This window comes from Homalodisca vitripennis, chromosome 2, assembly GCF_021130785.1.
Source record: "Homalodisca vitripennis isolate AUS2020 chromosome 2, UT_GWSS_2.1, whole genome shotgun sequence".
Lineage (NCBI taxonomy): Eukaryota > Metazoa > Arthropoda > Insecta > Hemiptera > Cicadellidae > Homalodisca > Homalodisca vitripennis.
The window spans coordinates 61,213,639-61,234,725 of NC_060208.1; the positions used below are offsets into that span (position 1 = coordinate 61,213,639).

Here is a 21,087-nt window from a genome sequence, read left to right on the forward strand (position 1 = left end):
CCGGTAAAAAAGAAAGTGTTGCTGAGGAGGGTTTAGCTAGTTCTGTTGTTCAGAGACTTTTGTCAGAAACTTAGAGGTACAAAATGTCATGTAGTTTTTGATAACTGTTTTACTTTTGTCCCATTGATGGAAAAGCTGTATGCTGATGAAATATTTTGCACTGGAACGGTAATAACAGACCGCAAAGGCCTCCCAACAGTTGCAAGAGAAAAGAAACAAATGTCAAAATCCTCTTCAGTGTGGTCAGTAAAAAACCACATAAGTTATGTCAAATGACAGGACACCAAACAAGTGTCTGTGTGCTCCACTGCATTCATGCCAAACGAAATAACCCAGGCACAACGAACTCTAAAGGATGGTTCTAAAATACCAGTTGACTGTCCAAAACGTATTGTAGAATACACCAAATGGGGGGGGGTCGATCGATTCGACCAAAAAAGATCTATGTACCAGATTTCAAGAAAATGTAAGAGATGGTGGTTGCGACTTTTTTTACTGTTTGGTTGAGAGTTGTATGGTGAATGCCTTCATACTTTACAGTGCTGTCCACAAAAAAGCGCCCAAAAGCCAAATGCAGTTCAGAAGGCTGCTTGGCCAAGGACTGATCAAACATTTTACAACCAGGAGACGCCCAAGTACAAGTAGCTTCCTAAGCCGATCATCCAAATCTAGCCACACGAAAGAATTTGGAGTGCCGGACAAAGTGCGTTTACTGAATGTAGGCAGTCATTTCCCCGAAGAACTGGAGACATACAAAAGATGCTGGTCGTGTAGTTCGAAGACAAAATAACAAAAGGTCAAATATAAAGTGCTTTATGTGCAATGTATCATTGTGTGTAACTCCATGTTTCAAAACATTTCATAAGTAGGTTATTTTCGTAAGCCGCAAACAACTCACGTTACTGTTTCAATACTTATTCTTTATACGAGTAAATAAAAAAATTGTCAATAAATATATGTTATTATAACTATATACAGGGTGTATGAAATGTGTCCAATCTTCTTTCCATATATTTGTAATAAGTATTATAAGGCATTGGTGGCAGTCATATTGCCACCCTCCAAAACATGGGTAAGAAGATTTTTTTGGGATAAAAGTACTTTTTATGTTCATTGCGGTCTAATACAACAGGAATCTCAATTTTTCTACTTTATATGTGCCCCACGTTTCTCTGCCTTATAAAGGTTTAAGAGAGTTCTTTAGAAAAACATGAGACGAAGACCAAACAAAATGTGTACAATACATGTGCTTGGACACGAGATAATGTCATCCCAATCAATTTCCTTATAAAAATTAAGGCCAAGAGTTCACACCAAAACTGCCTGTTAAAAGTGAGGCTAGGAACGTGAGTAAAAAACATACTAGTAGAATGGGTAAAAGTCCAGTCCACTTTTACCACACGTTTTATCTAATCAATTTATTATAGACCAATGTAGATGCAACTTATGTGCCTATATAAATTATTTCCTTGAGTAATGTTTTTAACTAATGTTATGATACGTTGGGTATTGCAGTTGCATCATCTGAGGCTATATTGGACGTTATTCATAAATACCCTTTTTCCTTTCTTTTGTAAGTTAAAGCTTAATGATAATTCAAAAACACTTTATCGTAATCCTGCAATTTAAAATGTTTTTTCTTAAATTTGATCCTATTATTATCCATTGGCGCTTTCCTCAATTAAGATCTGCTAATCTTTACTTCTTCTAATTTGTACAAGAGTACGACAAATCTAGTGTTGACAAACATCAAGAGCACTAATTAAAGCTATGTTATATGCTCTAAACCCATTTTGTTTCAACCCAATTATGTAGTACTTAACATACTAAACAATTACAACAATCATAAATTACACCTACCACAGAATCTAGTAGTCACCATGAAAAATATTAAGATGGTATGCTTTGGGCCACCTGCTTCTAATGTAGAATACTTGGACTACGATACCAGGAGGCATCGTACTAGTTTACTTGGACTATAGATTGAACTTGGATTGGTAAACTGTTGTCATTAAACTATTGTCTTTTCCCCTAAAGTAGTTCCTACACGTTTACAGGGGCTTTTTTCATAAAACAAATACAACCAAACACACACGCGCGCGCGCGCACCCACCCACACACACCTCTTTCAAGTGTGAATACAAAACACAATAAAAAATTAATGTCAAAATAATTATATGTATCATATGAGGTAGATAGTATTTTAGTTTATTGAGTAACATAAATTATCGTACCATTTTGAGTAAAAGATAATTAATTTGCCTTTTAATTTAACTTACAGGACACACGTAGCTACATTGGCATTAAGAACACAAGATTATTTCCTGCATATTGATACCTTTAATTTTTAAATTTCAGTACAAATATAGATAAAAAGGAAACATTATAAAGGTTTCAGCCCATATGGGTTAGGATTTATTTTCAAATGGTCATTTCCAGTACAAAGGTAGCTAAACAATAAAAAATAAATTTTTTTTCTTGAGAATTAGTTATTATGTTTCTACAAGGTCCCCCAAAAGAGAAAACACTAAAGTTTTTTCACCTGTGTTCTTCAATTGTAGTAAAAACATACCTCCACTCACAAAATTCTTTTAAAATTTCTCATCTGTGCATGTTAATTAATGTATAATTTGTAATACATGGATATATTCACAACAATCACTTACATAGTTTTTCATTTTTGTGTTTTAACAAATGTCTCTTCAATGTACCATTTTCAGTACAAACATAGTTGCACAGGGAACAAGTAAAAGGTTTTTCACCTGTGTGTTTTAACAAATGTCTCTTCAATGAGCCACTTTCAGTACAAGCATAGTTGCACAGGGAACAAGTGAAAGGTTTTTCACCTGTGTGTTTAAATATATGTTTCTTCATGTCATAATTTTGTGCAGAAGCATAGCTGCACAGGGGACACTTATACGGTTATTCTCCTGTGTGTGTTAATGTATGCCTCTTCAACATATCGCTTGTTATACAATCGTAGCTACAAAAACAACATTTATAAGGCTTATCACCTGTATGAATTAATAAATGTTTTCTCAAGTTACAACTTGTAGTAAAAGAACAGTCGCACTGGAAACACTTATATGCCTTTTCTCCTGTGTGAGTTAACATATGGCTCTTCAGGGTACCACTTCTAGAACTAGCATAACTACACACGGAGCACTTATACGGTTTCTCACCTGTGTGAGTTAAAATATGAGTCTTCAAGTTACTATTTGAAGTACAGGCATAGTTACAGAGGGGGCACTTACAAGGCTTTTCGCCTGTGTGAGTTAACATATGTTTCTTCAAGTGACCATTTGAAGTACAGGCATAGTTACAGAGGGGGCACTTACAAGGCTTTTCGCCTGTGTGAGTTAACATGTGTTTCTTCAAGTTACTATTTCTAGTACAAGAATAGCTACAAAGTGAACACTTATACGGTTTTTCTCCGGTGTGTGTTAATGTATGCTTCTTCAATATATCGCTTGTTATACAATCGTAGCTACAAAAAATACATTTATAAGGCTTAACACCTGTATGAATTAATAAATGTTTTCTCAAGTTACACCTTGTAGTAAAAGCACAGTCGCACTGGAAACACTTATATGCCTTTTCTCCTGTGTGAGTTACCATATGGCTCTTCAGGGTATCACTTCTAGAACTAGCATAACTACACACGGAGCACTTATACGGTTTCTCACCTGTGTGAGTTAATATATGAGTCTTCAAATTACTATTTGAATTACAGGCATAGTTACAGAGGGGGCACTTACAAGGCTTTTCGCCTGTGTGAGTTAACATGTGTTTCTTCAAGGCACTGTTTCTAGAAGTAGCATATCTACACATTGAACATGTATAAGGTTTTACACATGTGTGAGTTAATATATGTTTCTTCAAGTTACTATTTCTAGTACAAGAATAGCTACAAAGTGAACACTTATATGGGTTTTCACTTTGGGTTGACATTTTGTTCCTCCAATGGCACTCATGTACAAGTATAGCTGCACAGGGAACAGTTTTCTTTCCTTCTTTACTTGTAGCCTAGCCACAATGTGTAAAAGTGTACATTTTTGCCAATACTATGAATCTATAATAAATAATTAATCATAATACATCACTTTTGCAAGGAATATAAACTAAATGAAAACCAATGTTAATAATATTTATCATTTAAAATTTTACTTGATACACAACTTTTTACAGCATACACAATTCTATTTTGTCTAAATGATTTATAAACATACGCCATTCACTAATAGATATTTAATGCAAATACCAAGTATTATCTAATAGCAAATAAATGAGCCAATATTCTGATCACAGAAAAGTCTATCGTGGAAGCAAATTGCATTAGGAAACTCTGATGTACATTACTTGTGTTTAATGAAAAATTAAACACTAACATTTTGATTTGCATGATGCACACATGATAAATAAATTAATTGTGTCCTCAGTTATAACTGCTTCCAACAGCTATGACATTGAATCTGAAACAAAGAACAAACTTATACTAGAAGTTTTATTTCATAATTTAGTGGAGTAGAGTAAATTTCCCTGTACACATGCTCGTATAACTAAAACATTATTTACTTAACATTGTAAGATTTCCAAAGTGTAATGAACATTTTTATTTATTAATAATAAACTAGAATACTAATTTCTTATTGCTACAAGAGAGGCACAGGTATGTATTTCTCATTGTAATCAAATATCATTAACACAAGTTGGGATAGTCAATAACAATGAGTTGATGTCAAGCATCACATGTAATGGTTAAGACTACTTCCAATCTGACACTGTTGTGCTCAAATACAAGAACCTGAGCACAAATCGCGTAGAGCTCACTAGTCACATGAAGATGACGCACAGTGGGTGTAGATAGCACTTATCCATGGCCAAAATTATACCTTCATCACATCAAAAACATGGTTTTTCGTGAAATTCGAATGACTTATCCTTACCTTTCATGACAAACTGAAATGAATATGAAATGATATAAATATTTATATGATATATTTTCATACTATGATATGAATATAAACAAAAAGGTACTTATATTGATTAAAATAATTTTACAAGGTAAAGAAGAACGTAAATGTGAACATAAAACATGAATATTTTAAACATTAAAGTGCCTAAACATTAATGCTTAAGTATCGATATTGTGATAGTTCTCATGGTTATTGAAAATCACAGTAGTAAATAAGACGTTGGTAAATTTACTATATGTTTCTAAATATATTTCATACACAAATAACTACAAAACACGTTTTAGCAAGAGATAATTTGTGTACTGCTGATCAGTTGTTGCCCACGAATAGATGCAGCAGATTCTCGACGATGATGCGCCAAAATAAATATAGAACATACGAATTATACTTAAATATTAAGCACTTCGGTTGGTATCACAATTGAGTGAAGATAGCCGCGGGATCAAATATCGGAATCGATCCATCCCTAATAAAAATATGACATTATAGAAATACATTCATAATCAACATGTTTTTCACGAGTCCGAAATGAATGCATAATTCACGCTTATTGAGGTTCTCATATTTGGTGGCAGCTTTGGTTACAATCCTACGAAAGTATCATGACTCCGCATTTATCCCACTGCCGGCCAATATAAGAAGAATACATCAGAAAGTTATCTCCTACGGAAGTGCGGTTAGTTTGAGATCTGTAGAATCATTTCGTCAGTAGACACATGTACAGAAAAGTCACCTTCCATAGTTATTCTGCCCGTCCTCATGGCCTACTGGCCTGTGCGAGGATCTTATCAAACAGAAAACGGGGGAGAGTCGATACAATACAATGTCGATGGTACTGATAAAAAGTACAAGGGTCACAGACAGGATTAGAACCTGCGCTGTCTCTAACTCAGACTCAAATTCCAACTTCTAGACCTCTCGGCCATCGGCACGAGCCCTCAGAATACGAACATAGTTAACGTAATCAATTATCACAAAATATTGGCTCTTAAATATTTGGTGTTGGCCTTTAAATTAATGCAAGAATAGAATCACAATTATTCAACTTACACAGTAAACTAAACACACGAAAAGTTAAGTTTAAGCCACAGCGTGTTCGCTATATTATAGCTATGGACTACGAAATAACATGACATTAGGCTATTCATACACGCTGGATTATTTCGTTTCAACAGTTAAAATTATCTACCAACCGTTACGTGTGGGTGAAGAATGAATAGTTTTGATCGGAGGACTGAAGGGATTTCAGCTAGCCGCTGTCCATCCAATGCTGCTCTGACGACGAAAACTTATGTGCGTGGTGGATTTGGCCGGATGGCTGTCTGCAGACTGACAACAATATTACGTTGCTTTTACACTGGCAAGTAAAGTTGCGAGAGAACTTGAGAATGTGAAAAAGATAAGTAATTTTAATCGCGGGAACTTTGTACAGCATTATTGCTGGTTGTTGCGGGAGTCATTACGAAGTCTGTTCTGTTCACACACGGATGTGATGTCTCAGCAATGTTTATAATTAATTAACGGCTGACACCTCTGTCCAATTCTTGCAAACAACTGTCCGGCGATACTGGTTGCGGCGCTCACAAGTTCTTGCGCCCGTTTAGACTAGCAATTTATTTTTACTGTCTGAGACAAAACTTGCGCAACTTTTTCCAATTTCAAATCAGCTAGTTCAGTCAAGCTTTTGATATGACCGAGATAGCAAAACCTAACAAAACTTTCTTTTGTAATCTAGACACTCGTCCACAGACCAAACCGGGGCCTCACCGAAATACGAAGCGGCGACTTAAAAAGTGTAATGTTTTTTATTGCACTTACGGAGAACGCTCGACACTGATTACGAATGACGTAGACGGCAGGACGTTACCACAGGGTGCCGCTGATCTGCCGCAAACTTCAGACATACATTTTCTCCTGCCGCTCAGTTCTCAGGTAATTCTGTCATTGCTATCCATCAGAACCATCAGGACCTAAACGTCCCTTCTCGACTGTACTTGTTGATCACACTAGTACATTAAATTTAGTTTGAAAAATCATATGCATATTTGAGTATGGATTAAATTAGTAATTACACAATTTTAGGGGATTAACAACATATTTTTCAGTGTGAAGTCATTGTGTTGATTTTTAATAAAGAAACTGATATTTACATGTGATCAAGTTACCAAATTAGTGCAGTAATCCGAATTTTTTTACTGTGAACCGATTTGCATGAAATTTTGGAATTAGGCTCATCTTACCCTTAACTTCAAAAGTGAAAATGATCTGAACTCCGCCTATTATTTTAAGGGGCGTAAACAACCCCTTAATGGAAAAATTGACATTGAGCCATTTTATCGCTAGAAAACATGTCTAATAGTAAGTGGTGAAATTGTAAAATGTTTTCTAACACAATTACCTCATATTAAAATAATTTTCAACCCCTTGAAAATCGTACAACCCTTGCAAACAACCCCTAAATTGAAAGAATAACAAAAAAATACTTTGGTACGACATAAAAAGATGTAAGTATAGAGTAAGTAATATTTTATATTCTCTATAATAATTATCAAATTTTTAACCCCCTTTCAACCCTTGAAAACTACCCCTTGATAAAAAATTGTTAACATTTTTTTGATAAAATGAAAAGGATTTAAATATTATTCCAAACACTCGAAAAATGATTATCGTATTCTTAAGCTTTTCTACTCTTAAAAATACCTCTAAATTAAAACAGTAAATATATATGATTACATATTTAAAAATAATTTAATTTAGAGTAAAAAATTGCCATTTATTGAGTAAAATATTTACAAATTATATAAAATTCACTCAAATGTGTTATATATACATATAAGAACGTTGGTATGTATTCATGCCTGTTTCCAAAATATATGAGCCATATTGTGTATATATATATATATATACACATTACAATAGTTTGGGTTTCTATTATACTGCATACTTTCACATTGCTCCAAATATTCACACTCCGAAATTTTCAGTTACTAAGTAGAAAAAAATATGATAAGTTTTTGGACCATAACTCCTTCAATCTTCATGCTATCACAATTTATAAAAAACCATTGTAAAGGTAATTAAGAGAGCTACAACATCCTTTATTGCAATATATAGTAAGAAACCTTTTTCTCAAACAGTGAAGGGTTAAAGGGCTTAAGAGACGCTGTGATTGCGCTGCCACATACTCTTTAAACAATCATATCTCCGTCAATTTTTGTTTGACAAAAAAAGCAAATAAACCAAATTGTTTGTCAGAAAAATACGTAAATTTTTCATCCTTACACTTTTCTACGTATCTGTCGTTATTTTTGAGATATTATGAAAAAGTGTTTTTTTTTTATTTGAACTTGTTTTTAATCGTGACTTTTTTAAAAAAGATGTCCTGAAGCAGCCAAACTGATAAAATCTACCAAACTCTTCATAATAAAATTAATTCTAGGCGGAATACGATTAATTTTAACTTTAGTGGAAATGGCACTTATGAAACCCATTGATTTAAAAGAAAAAAGCACTAGATGCTCCTCTTATTTGCAATACAACTCACTTATTTTACGTGCAAAAGACTTGTAATAGTGCTCATTTTAAAGCTTATTTCAAGCACAACAAAACTCTTTTTTTATTAGAATGCCTAAAATGCATCTGCTCGCCACTAGATGGCATTGACCACATCGATTAAATTTCAGAAAAAAATACAAAACGGCTTTGATCTTTAATATTGCACTTAGAATACTTTATAAAAAACCACATTGTTCATTTTTTTACCTGCTACAATTTTGTTTTTTTATAAAATTTTCGATAAAACGTATATTTTTGGAGATATTTGCAAAAAAACCGATGAAAAACATGAAAAAATTGCTAATTTTCAATTGCCAATAACTTAAAAAGTATTGGATTTTTCGAAAATCTTTATAGATGATTTTTTGCTTAAAATTAGGCCTTCTATCGGTATTCGAGGTTATTTTGAAAAACAAAAAATCACCCCCGAGAAGGGGTGGCAACCACTCCCAGGGTTGTGGAGTACAAATCATTTTCACTTTTGAAGTTAAGGGTAAGATGAACCTAATTCTAAAATTATATGAAATTCGGTTCACAATAAAAAAATTCGGAGCAATAATGCTTCAATGACTGCACTAAATGTTTTATAAATCGATTATATGTATTGTACATACAAAATTACGAAGTTATGGTTTGCGTTAGTTCCGCAATGATTATCTAGAAAATTATTGTATCAACCTCAATTTCTTTAATATAACAATATATTACAGTGTAAATCGTTTTAATTGTATATGTAAGAAAAGCTGGTGTCTGAAAGAAGACATGACCAAAAAATGAAACAGATAATGTAATTTACTGAATTTATAATTTGTTATATATCATATTAAAATTATTTTTAATGTTAAAACATATTACAAAGTTTTTAATAACATTTTAGATGATTATAAGGGTTACAAAATAATATGATATAACAAAAAATTTCTAAATATAAAATGAAGCAATGTAGCCCTCTGTACATATTTACTATTTGTTATTGGCTTACTGATATAGGTCGGTATGTACATAATTATTATAGATAAAAAAGTTAAATTACCAGAGCCCTTATGTAAGGCCCTTTTCAATTTATCTGATGGTACCTGTGAATGGTACACAGTGTGCAACAGGTACAAGTGTGCTCTTCAATATTTTGTATAAACTTAGTGGTTTTTTAGAACTGCCGAGGAAGTGTTTTACATCAAAGTGTAGTGTTTACAACCAGCTTCAAGTGTATGTGAGTAGTTTTAATAAAATCTGTGAATTAAATAAGATAAGGACAATTTAATCAAAGTTTTTTCATGGAAATACAAGAATGTTAATTGAATACAGATAAAGAATGATCAGAGATAAGACATCCTGACCTCTGGACTGTAAACTGAGCTGAGCTAGGACTGGGCCTGAACAGGTATCACTGCCAGCTGTCAACTACACCCAACTTTGTTTACAAACAAACTCACATCCTTGGAAGGGAACTATTTATTCTACCACTAGCTTTAATAATTTCATACAGTTATTGAATTTGCTATTATTTATTTATTATTATTTACTTTTTTTTAACTGTGTTTCAAATATGACAAATAAAAAACAATTTTTTTGTGGGAAGTGTACAAGGGACATAAAGAGAGCTAAGTCCATATTATGTAGGGGAGCATGCTCTAAATGGTTTCATTTTAAATGTACTTCCTTAAGTAATGATGAGTACAACAAAATCTACAAAACCAAAGAAAAATGGTACTGTGAGTCATACTTATCTTTTGATATAGCTGAAGAGCTTGACTTAGAAACAAGTTTAATAGAAATAGATGTTACTCAGGAACTCGAGAATCAAATGGAAATTATAAACACCTTGAATGAAGATTTGAGGCAAGCACAGGAAGAAATACAAAAACTCAAAAACCATAGTGTACAGTTAGAATCCTTAGTTTTGCAAAAAGAAGAAATTATAATAAATTTAGAGAGAAAAATAAAGGAAAAAAATCTTATAATTAAGGAGCCTCATTGGCCAAGTTTACCAACACGAGATAGAGAACAATTACATGTTAGTCTTCCACTGGTTCATTCAACTTCAGAAAAAAGGTACACCAGGGTTGGAAAAAGAGCATGGAGTTCTAAAAAAAACCAAAATGTTGCTCCTCCATCAGTTGCAAACACTAAGAAATGTACAAAATACATAATATGAAAAAGAGCTACATAAAATGATTAAATTCAAATTTTAATAAAGTAACTCAAAACCGTTTTGAAGTTCTTTTATCTCAAGAAAAGGATGAAAAAGAAGGAGAACTAAAAGAAAACACTTCTGATGATGAGAGACCTGGCAAAAATAAGATTCTCCTCTGCGCTGATAGTCATGGTTGAAATTTAGCCTGGCATCTGAACAACATACACTCCCTAACTGAATATGAAGCGGTGGGTTTTATAAATTCCGGAGGGAGATCAAAGCAAATTTTGAAGAAAAAGAATATTGAAGGGGAAAATTTAAACAAAAAAGACATTTTGGTACTCATGTGTGGGTCAAATGACACTGCTGGAAATGAGGGTGAAGAGGCTCTGTCAAATATATCTGACACATTGGACAACACAAAAAACATCAATGTCGTTCTGGTTGATCTGCCGACGCGATACGACTTGGTAAACTGGTCTTGTGTGAATCGAGCTGTATCAAGGACTAATCTGCGCTTGAAGGAGTTAGGCCAGAAATACTCACACGCTACAGTGGTTGATGTGAGTAAAGCAGAGACACTTCCATACTCGTCACGGCCGACATCTCAACACCTGAGGGAAACAGTGGTTAGCAAAGCTGATAGCTGAAAAAATTCAACAAATCACAACAAGTGAGGCAGAGACATTCCAGCAACTCAGCAGTCAAGACAGCAAGTAGAAGATCTTTCCTCTTCAAGAAGTACTGCGTCGGAAAACTGCCAACCCTTGCAGCTGGGCAAGCATCCAGGTCAGACTACAGCGACAATAAATCCTTAAATATTTTTCATTTAAACATTCGATCCATTAGAAATAAGTTAGATTTGTTGGATTTATTTTTAAGTAGTTTGAATTGTCATATTGTAACACTAAGTGAGCACTGGCATTATACTGAGGAAGCCTCCATGTATGTTCCATATGGTTTTAAGATAGGAAATATTAGTTGTAGGAAAATGTCACTAGGAGGAGGAAGTGTTATATTTGTCAAGCAGGATATTGATTTCAAGACTATTGATGTGGATAGTTTTTGTATCGAAAGAACCTTTGAAGCGACAGCAGTGATTCTGTCTAGGGAAAACCTTGCCATAGTTACAGCTTACAGACCACCAGATTCTAATATGGACATTTTTCTTAAGTCTTTGGACACACTTTTAACTTTTCTGTACAAAAAATATAAAAATTCAAAAATTGTTTTAACAGCAGATTTTAACATAAATATTGTAAAGAAATCATATAAAACACATTATTTTTTAAATGTTTTAAGATCTTGTAACCTGTACTGTCTGAATCAAGAAGCAACTAGAGGTAAAGCATGTATAGACAATATTGCCACAAATGTATCTAGAGAACATGTTGACTGTATAGTTGTAGAACCCCACTTATCGGATCACGCAGGGATTATAGCAAAGTTTGATTGTTTTAACCCAAAATTAAATGGTAATAAGGAAGTAAAATATGTTAGAAACCTTTCATATAATGCTACTTTAAATCTTAGGGGAAATTTAAAAGCTGTAGACTGGTCACATATTGGCAATTTTTCAGAGGTTGATCAGCCTGTGATTACTTTATTAATAATGTGATAAACTCTCTCAATGAGTTTTGTAAAGTGAAGCAGATTAAAACTAATGCTTTGAAAATCCCACACCATAAATGGTTTACATCAGAGTTAAGAAAATTTAGAGAGTTTGTGGTTGGCCTTTATGATAGGTTCAAAAGTAGCAAGGGTACACTTAATGAAAATTACCATAAGAAGGAATATTTAGGAGCTTTAAAATAGTACAGGTCCAAAATTAGGGAAGAAAAAATAAAGTGAAATGAAAACTATATACAAAATGCCACAAATAAATGTAAAGCAGCCTGGAATGTAATAAAAGCAGAAACTAACTCTGGCAATAACAATAAGTATGATCAGGCAGCAGGCATATAATGTGATACATTTCATGACTATTTTGTTAATTTAGTAAGTAATCTAGATATAGGTAGTGGTTTAAACACTGGTGTATTGGAAAACAATACAATAGAACTTACAAATAATTATTACGTCTTGAATTCTAATAGGGCAATAGAGATCTTTAGTTGGAAAACAATTGTAGATAGTGACCTTTTAAAATTAGTATCAAACTTGAGCTCACCAAGGAGTGAGGACTATTACGGGATATCTAACAAAGTGGTAAAGGACATCATAGACATAATTTTAAGACCTTTCACCTTTATTTTTAATATGATTCTGGAACAAGGTAAATATCCTAAAACTTTTAAGATAAGTAAAGTTACACCCATTTATAAAAAAGGAGATAAACTTAATCCATCCAGTTATCACCCAATTTCCTTGATACCAATATTTAGTAAAATTTTAGAAGGGTGTATAAAAATGCAACTCAATCTTTTCTTTGTACAAAATAATTTGTTGTGCGATCAACAATTTGGATTCATCTCTGGACGTAGTACTGTAAAAGCTGTAGAAAGAGTAGTGGAAAAATTCTTTTAAATTTTGAAAGTAAGTTTCTGCCGTCTGCAACACTGATAGATTTATCAAAGGCCTTTGACTGTATTTCTCATGAATTAATAGTGAAAAAATTGTTTTGTTATGGTATTAATAATAATGAACTAAATCTTTTCAAATCATTCCTTAGTTATAGAGAGCAGATGGTTGTACAAGGGCAAGACAAATCTAATTTTAGAGAAATAAAAGTGGGTGTCCCGCAAGGTTCAGTGTTAGGACCTTTACTCTTCGTTATTGCCATCAATGACTTAGCTTTTAATACACAGTGTACAACAATATTCTACGCTGAGGATACCACTCTCTTAAATTTTGATCAAAATCTTAATGAACTTGTTATGTAAGAAAACCAGGTAGTTAAAAGGGCATTAGATTGGTTTGAGGCTAATAAACTTATGGTAAACAACAGCAAAACTGAAAAAATCATTTTCTCTTTGAATCACACAATATATAAAGACATTAAGCCTGTAAAGCTTTTGGGAATGTATCTAGGTTAAGCTGGGATTATCACATTGAAGAACTGTGTAAAAAACTGGCAAGGGTAACCTATCTTTTGAGAAGGTTAAAAAACTGTGTATCAAGAAATATGCTAATTATGGCCTACTATGCATTTTTTCAATCTCATTTGCTTTATGGCATAACCCTATGGGGTAACTCTTGTAACTCCGAAAAAGTTTTTGTATGGCAAAATAAGCCCTTAGGATAATAAAAATTTTGAACCTAGGGCGTCGTGTGTAGAAATTTTTAAAGAACTAGAAGTAATGACCCTTTATAATTTATATATATATATATATTGCTGTTTAACTAGTGTTAAAGAGAGTCTTGAGTTGTTTAAAGTACGGCAGGAAGTACATAAATATCCAACTAGATCAAATTATTTCTTAGAATTGCCTCAAATAAAATTAGAGAAAACCAATAGAAGTCACATTAAAATTAAACTTAAATTTTTTTAACAAATTACCTGAAAAGGCATGGGACTGTACCCCTGCAAAGTTTTAAACAAATAACAGAAAGGTGGTTTAAACAAAATGTTTTTTATTCAGTGAATGATTTTTTGAATTGTGATATTAGTAGCCTAAGATTTTAAATTATTTATTCATTTATTTATGATATTTTTAACTGTGTGTAGATTCAACTTTTAAACCTTACATTAACTTTAGTAAATAATTTATGTACATAGTTTAGTTTATTTATTGACTTTCATATTTATTCAATTGACTTACATGAAAAATAGGTGCCTAATATGTATTTTTTAAGGTTTATATGCTGTGATCATTGTAAATAGTTAGCTATGACTTTGTCAATTGCACTTCTATGGATTGCCTAATGACAAAACCTTGAATCTTGAATCTGAGCTTGAATTTAGGTAACAATGTACTATTCTAAAAACTAAATAAAATAAAAATAAAATTCCAACAGTAGCATTTACAGCAACATTATATTAGTTCAGTGGTTTGAGACAGTTTTTCTAGTACTTTGTTTTTTAAGCAGGCTGCATTAAAACTAGTCAGGACAAGGCATTAACAATTGTAAAAAGTAACAAGATTGTAACAACATGTATACAATTTTAAAAAATTCCCTAAAAAATATATAAATCAGTAATAGGTATAAAATTCAATAGTAAATATAAGATTTAACAACAAATACAAAATTTAACAATCAATATATCAAATTATACAAATTAGAAACAAATCATTTGCAGTGAGAAATTTCTCAACTGAATGAAATTGAGATGTTCAGAAACAATGGTAAAATTTGTGTGTAAATGTTTTTACAGGGTATTTAAGAATGAGATGCTCAAGTGAAAGTGACCATTTAACTTGCCCAATCTGTGAGAGTGAATTATTGTTTTATTTTTATTACGAGTGTTGTAGCTATGTACATCACTGGCAAGTCTTCCTAACTGTGGGTTTCTCATTATATATAAAGGAGGATAAAATATATAAAGGTTTATTACAGTTTGAATTCCCATCTTCACAAACAGAGGATAACAATGGTCTTGTACAACAGCCTTGCTTTAACAGCTTTTTTGCTACAATAAAATGCTGTCTATTTTATTACAGTTTCTCTATAAGGACCAGGCCATATCTAATGATTGACTGAAAGTATGCAAAACAAAGGTTAACAATGGTCTTGTACAACAGCCTTGCTCTAACAGCTTTTTTTGCAACAATAAAATTTTGTCTATTTTACTACAATTTCTCTATAGGACCAGGTCATATCTAATGATTGACTGAAAGTATGCGAAATAAGCAGTTTGAATATACTTTTCAGGGACTTTAATAACACTCATAATTTGGTTGTTTTCATCGAATGTTTTTGATGAAATGAATAATTTGATATTACAATTAATGGTACTACTTTGGGATTATACCGACCACACCCAGACATGAATCGTTATTTGACATTTTGCTTCTACTGATTACTAGATTAGTGTAGAACAATATTTCGTCAATATAAAACAGGAATTGTCTTATCGCAAACCCATCCCCACCCTCAGACAGAGGTCAAAGTCGAGCGGTCTAGTAGATAATGTGATTGCAGAGTCTCGCCACCCGTTCAGCTGGTACGTCGCTTTGTTGTACTTCCGTGTTTTACCTCTACATTTCTCCAAACACAAAAATTCGACAAAAACAAACATTACCAAACTAAAACTAAACTCTTTATTGAAAAAACACTCAAAACTTGTTTTTATTCTTGATCACACTCCGCCACCCAAAATGCGAGTGCCTCCGGCCATCAGCGCGAGCTTCGGTGCTGCCCCACGCTGATGTCGACGAAAGAAAAACATCCCTCGAGATAGTACCTATCAGTAAAATATCAAATTCTAGAGGGGCTGATCAGAAATATAAATTGAATTGTAATGGAAAGGCAATTATGTACCGTTCAAATGATGTGATGCCGCGCCCTGCCCTAATCGGGATTCTCGAGAAAGATAAGATAACAGCGACAACAATACCGATCACAATACCTGGGAATGCTTGTAATTTTGTAATTAAACAGTTGTTTTTTCGTTCTATCATGTTTGTTTCTATAAATTTATATTTTTGTGTTCTTCATACTGGTGTGGGCGGTATAATCCCAAAGTACCCAATTAATTTAACTTAACAAAAGCTTTCAACATCCTAATTATAGTAATGTTTAATATAAACAATATACAAGAAGTAACTTTTGGAAATTTGTAAATGATGATGAATATGAGGAAATTGTGTGAGATATGCAATTGAAAGTGACCGTTCTTGGTGAGCAGTAAAGAGAAGTTTGAGGAGTGGACTACCGACAGACTGTCTAGCAGACCATCTTCATGACTGTACTGGAGGGAAGTGTGCCTGTTTGGGGAGAATCCTTTCCTCTACTTCACAAAAACGGTTACTCACTAATATCTGGGAAAGCTATAAATACTGTAACATTTCTCTAATGTGTAGGTCTAGGCAAAAGCTGGTATTGTTACTTTCATAATGTAATTGTTACATTTATTTTATTAAAAATTTGTAATGTATGTTTTTATGTATTATATTTCTTGTTGCCTACAATTGTATAATATCAAAATAGGATAATATATCTAATTGTTTGATAATAACAATCAACTAACGAATGTAGACCATTTGTTAGTTTCCACAAAAGTGGGTAAAGTAAACATTTACCTAGCAACAGTATAATAAGTGGCCAACACAATTGGATGATTATCGATTTTAAATATCGATACAATCGGATACGACATGTGACCTATAGATATTCATAATTAATCATTGCCAGCTTTCTTAAATTAGACTAGAGCGTCATTAACTGCTGTTGCTAGTAACGCCATTTCGAGCCGTTATTTCATTTATGTAGGAGAAGGCTAGTGATGACAAGAACAAAGGTGACGAATATATGAATATTGGCTCAAAATAATTTTATAAAAAAAACTAGTTTCAGAAGTGAGTGCATTGCCAATCATCTTACGGAATGTATGTATAGACGAGAAATTATGATTATTGGTGGTGATCCATTCGAGCATCTTTTAAATGCTATGAAACATGTCTACCCTAATTGTAATAGTACTACGCAGCTCAAGAGTACTTTAAATACAATTTAAAAAACAAATTCATTTCTTTTTGGACTACATACAAACATACAGCTTCTCTATATTAACATTTTTAAAGCCTAAAAGTTAATTTAATTCGACATCATCGTTCAAAATTTATTCAAAGTAAAAAACGTGTATAAAAATAAATTCAAAATTAAAATCATGTTTTGTAAAAAAATAAGTATTAGCCTAATTTGCAAATTATATTAAGATTAAAAACTAGCCAAACATATAGTTAAAAAAAATATCTAGCATAAATCTATTATCTTATTTGGTCTGACATTTTGTTTTCTGTCTTCTAGATGGTCATGAATATCGATGATTCCATATCATTTGATAATTAGGCTATCATCCCATTGTGTTGGTGGCCACTTATTATACTGTTACTTTAATTTTCTTCCAGAGCATTTTCTTTTGATTAACTAGCCTAATATAAACTGGATAAAGCTAGATCTTTATATCAAGCAAAAGCAGTAGAACTAGGCTACTAATATTTTTAATGTTTTGTGTTTTAAGTTGAACATCCTTTGTAATGTATGTACATTAAACAAATTTAATCCCAAGACAGCCTAACAAACCATCTAAAACGGGGCCTCCAATATATAGTAAACAAATGGTCGTTTCTATGGTTAGAATGGCTCAATAATATCAAGGTAGCTAATGCGATAGAGTGGTACTCACAAGTCGCCTAGAACGTGTAAATTGATTCAATTTTACACATTTGTTGATTTGTAGTTATGTTCATTTTTATTCTATATTTCAGTCTTTTTTTTTTCTCTCTCTCTTCGGCTTTGGACTGACCATGAAGCCACGAAGTACACTGACTATGTTAATATTAACAGTCTTTTCTAAAACAATGAATTACTTATAATCACAATATTGTGGTTGCCGATCTTATTTGTTTATAATTATTTGATTATTGTGTTAGTGGGTTAACATTTATGTCTACAAGTGTTATGGTTAGTTTCAAAGAAGGATTTGGGAAAATTCTAAGATGGATTTTATTATAGGATAATTTTTGCATAGGTGTTTTGGGTGTCTTCTCGCCTGGGACCTGTCAGGCATTTCTAAACCGAAAGGTAGGCCACGGTTATAAGAACCCTGGGTGATGCAACAATTATGTCTGAGGTGTATATGTTTTTGTGTTGCTAACTTATATTTTTTAATTTGAGTAGATTAATGAATTTAATAATTTCGCTGTAAATATCTAGATCGTTTGTACGTAGTACATCAATTAAATTATATGGGCGATTACTGAATTGTTTCTTAATATTGATGAACGTTTGGTCTCTAGCATAACTGTACATTGGGCATCCTAGAATTAAGTGATCTAATGTCTCTTCTACTCCTAATGTACATTTAAGACACAAGGGAGTGAAATATAATTTCATCCAGTGTAGTCGGCTATTGTTTCTGGCATGACCAAATCTCAGTCTGCATATATTAATTATGTCGTGTCTCTTAATCCTAACATTTCTGAACCATGATTGTTTCGGAGGAATTTGTTCTATGGACTTATACCATATACCTGATGTACTTGCGTTAAAAAGTTCTTTGAATTGGTCTAATACTACATTGCAAGTTATTTTCTTATGGTCTGTTGATGGAATATTAATGTTATCTAAGTTATCTCCATCCAATATAGCCTCCTTTGCTAATTTGTCTGCGTATTCATTCTGCGAAATACCACAGTGTCCTGGAACCCAGTGGATCACAAAATGTTTGCCTTTAGCTAATATTTCATGTAAAAGGCTGAGGATTATGTTATCTGTATCCGGAAAACCTTGATTTGCTTTTTTAATTGCTCTGATCGCTGATTGAGAATCTGTATAAATATCTATACTATTATATGCAGTATTGTTTATATACTCTATTGACTTTATAATTGCGATTAGTTCAGCCGTATAATTCGATACATATTTATTTAACTTAAACTTTACACTGGTATTCAAATCGGGTATGTAGAAGGCAGCGCCTACGCCTTCTTTGGTCTTTGACCCATCAGTGAATATTTTAATACTTTCCTTCAGTTTTTCGTCATCTCGCGTAGTGTACCTCGTTGAATAGACAATCTGTGGTTGAATAATCAAAGTGTGTTTTAACCTGGTTATCAACACGCAATTTTATAACTTACACTGTAATTTGTAACTAATTTGTAATTATGTAAAACTAACCTGGTAAAGTTAGATAGTGTAAAAAAAAAACCGTAAGTAAATCAAATACATTTTTATTAGACATACAGTAACATTTATCCAATTTAATACAAACCCATACCGTTTCCATAAGGCTGGACCTGATTGCACAGCAACAGGTCTAGCCATGGCTGGACAGGATACTGCCCTCATTAGGGAAACAGAAATAGCCATTAACTCCATAATAGAACATAATTATTGTACAAATGATGACAATTCAGAATCATTAACATTAAATGCAGAATTAAATCAAAATACAAATATGGAAACAGACATAATCAACCCTAAACATTTAGACCAAACCCCCAACACAAAACCGAAAGCGCACAGCATTAGCACTTAATAATGAAAAAAAAAACACATTCCTCTAATAATGACAAAACCCCCTCACCAGACACTAAAACGAATACACATCCAACGTGTTTACAAACCTGAACATAAAGGACCATTTGAAGTAATTAGTTCAACGTAAAGATAAAAAAAAAGATAAATCCATTTCAAGTAGGTAAAATTCTAATAACCCATCATAATTACATAGAATATAGTAACCGCTCAGGAAAAAAATTTATCAGTTATCTGTAAGAATTATACTTCTGCCAATGAATTGGTTAACTCACCTTATCTTCCTGAATACAATGTTTTTGTACCCTCAAACAAAATAACCTCCATAGGAGTTTTAAACATAGACTCGGATATAAACCGAAAATGACATTTTGACAGATTTGGTAACTGAATGTGACATCTTATCGGGTACAAAGAATTAAAAAGAAAGTAGGTAAAGATCTGATCAATAGTCCAAATTTGTTAAAGTAACATTTGATACAGAATGAACTACCAGAGGTAGTTTATATGAATTATCTAAGGCTTAAAGTAGAAACATATATAATTCCAGTAAAACAATGCTACCGCTGCTTTGCATATGGGCACGTAGCAAGTGCACCGGTTTGTGTGAGAGAGACAGCGCCTTTGTCGCAACTGTGGAGATATGTATCATTCCGATCAATGTGAAAATCCCATAAAATGTATTCACTGCTTTGCAGATCACTGCAGTAACCCTAAACAATGCCCTGAGTATATCAGACAGAGAAAAATAAAAACCCAGCATGAGTCTATTTAAGGAAGACTTCAAGGGTACGGTCCAATAAGCGGACCCGGTTTTTTATATCGAAGAATATAATCATCGATTACCTAATATTCGCATATCGAAATCATAGACTATCAATCGATATAAAAGTAATAACAATCATATGTTTAAATTAAAAATGTGAATTTAATGATAACAAATAATAAATGAACATAACCAAAATCAGGGAAACTCATAACTTTAACTAAACGAAACAGATCGAAAACGTTTTTACTAAAGTTGTGTCCACCATATACCTTCTTTTTTTGCATCTGAAGACGACCATGTTAGCTCCTCTGACAGTTACATTTGTTACCTTTCCACAAATATCACATAATGGATTCTTTTAGGTACTAACCCAACATCCTGAAGCCATAAAAAACATATTTTATCGTCTTTTAAAGCAATTTCGTGAAGCTTTCCTAAGATTGACGGCCATTTTAATACACAATGTTACGTGAAATTTAAAATATTACCTTAATTGTATTATTTGAAAGTGT

General features: G+C 32.7%; 1 protein-coding gene across 1 annotated transcript in view; it reads right to left on the reverse strand.

The window, feature by feature from the left end:
* Positions 1-2,322: 2,322 nt before the first annotated feature.
* LOC124354035 (zinc finger protein 98-like) overlaps positions 2,323-21,087 on the reverse strand; it is a 28,470-nt gene continuing 9,705 nt past the window's right edge. The window contains exons 2-3 of the mRNA XM_046804189.1: positions 17,954-18,120; positions 2,323-4,472 (exon numbers count right to left, since the gene is read on the reverse strand). Of these exons, the coding sequence (XP_046660145.1) occupies positions 2,923-3,951 (1,029 nt within the window). The 5' untranslated portion in view covers positions 3,952-4,472; positions 17,954-18,120 and the 3' untranslated portion in view covers positions 2,323-2,922. The remainder of the gene's footprint in view (positions 4,473-17,953; positions 18,121-21,087) is intronic.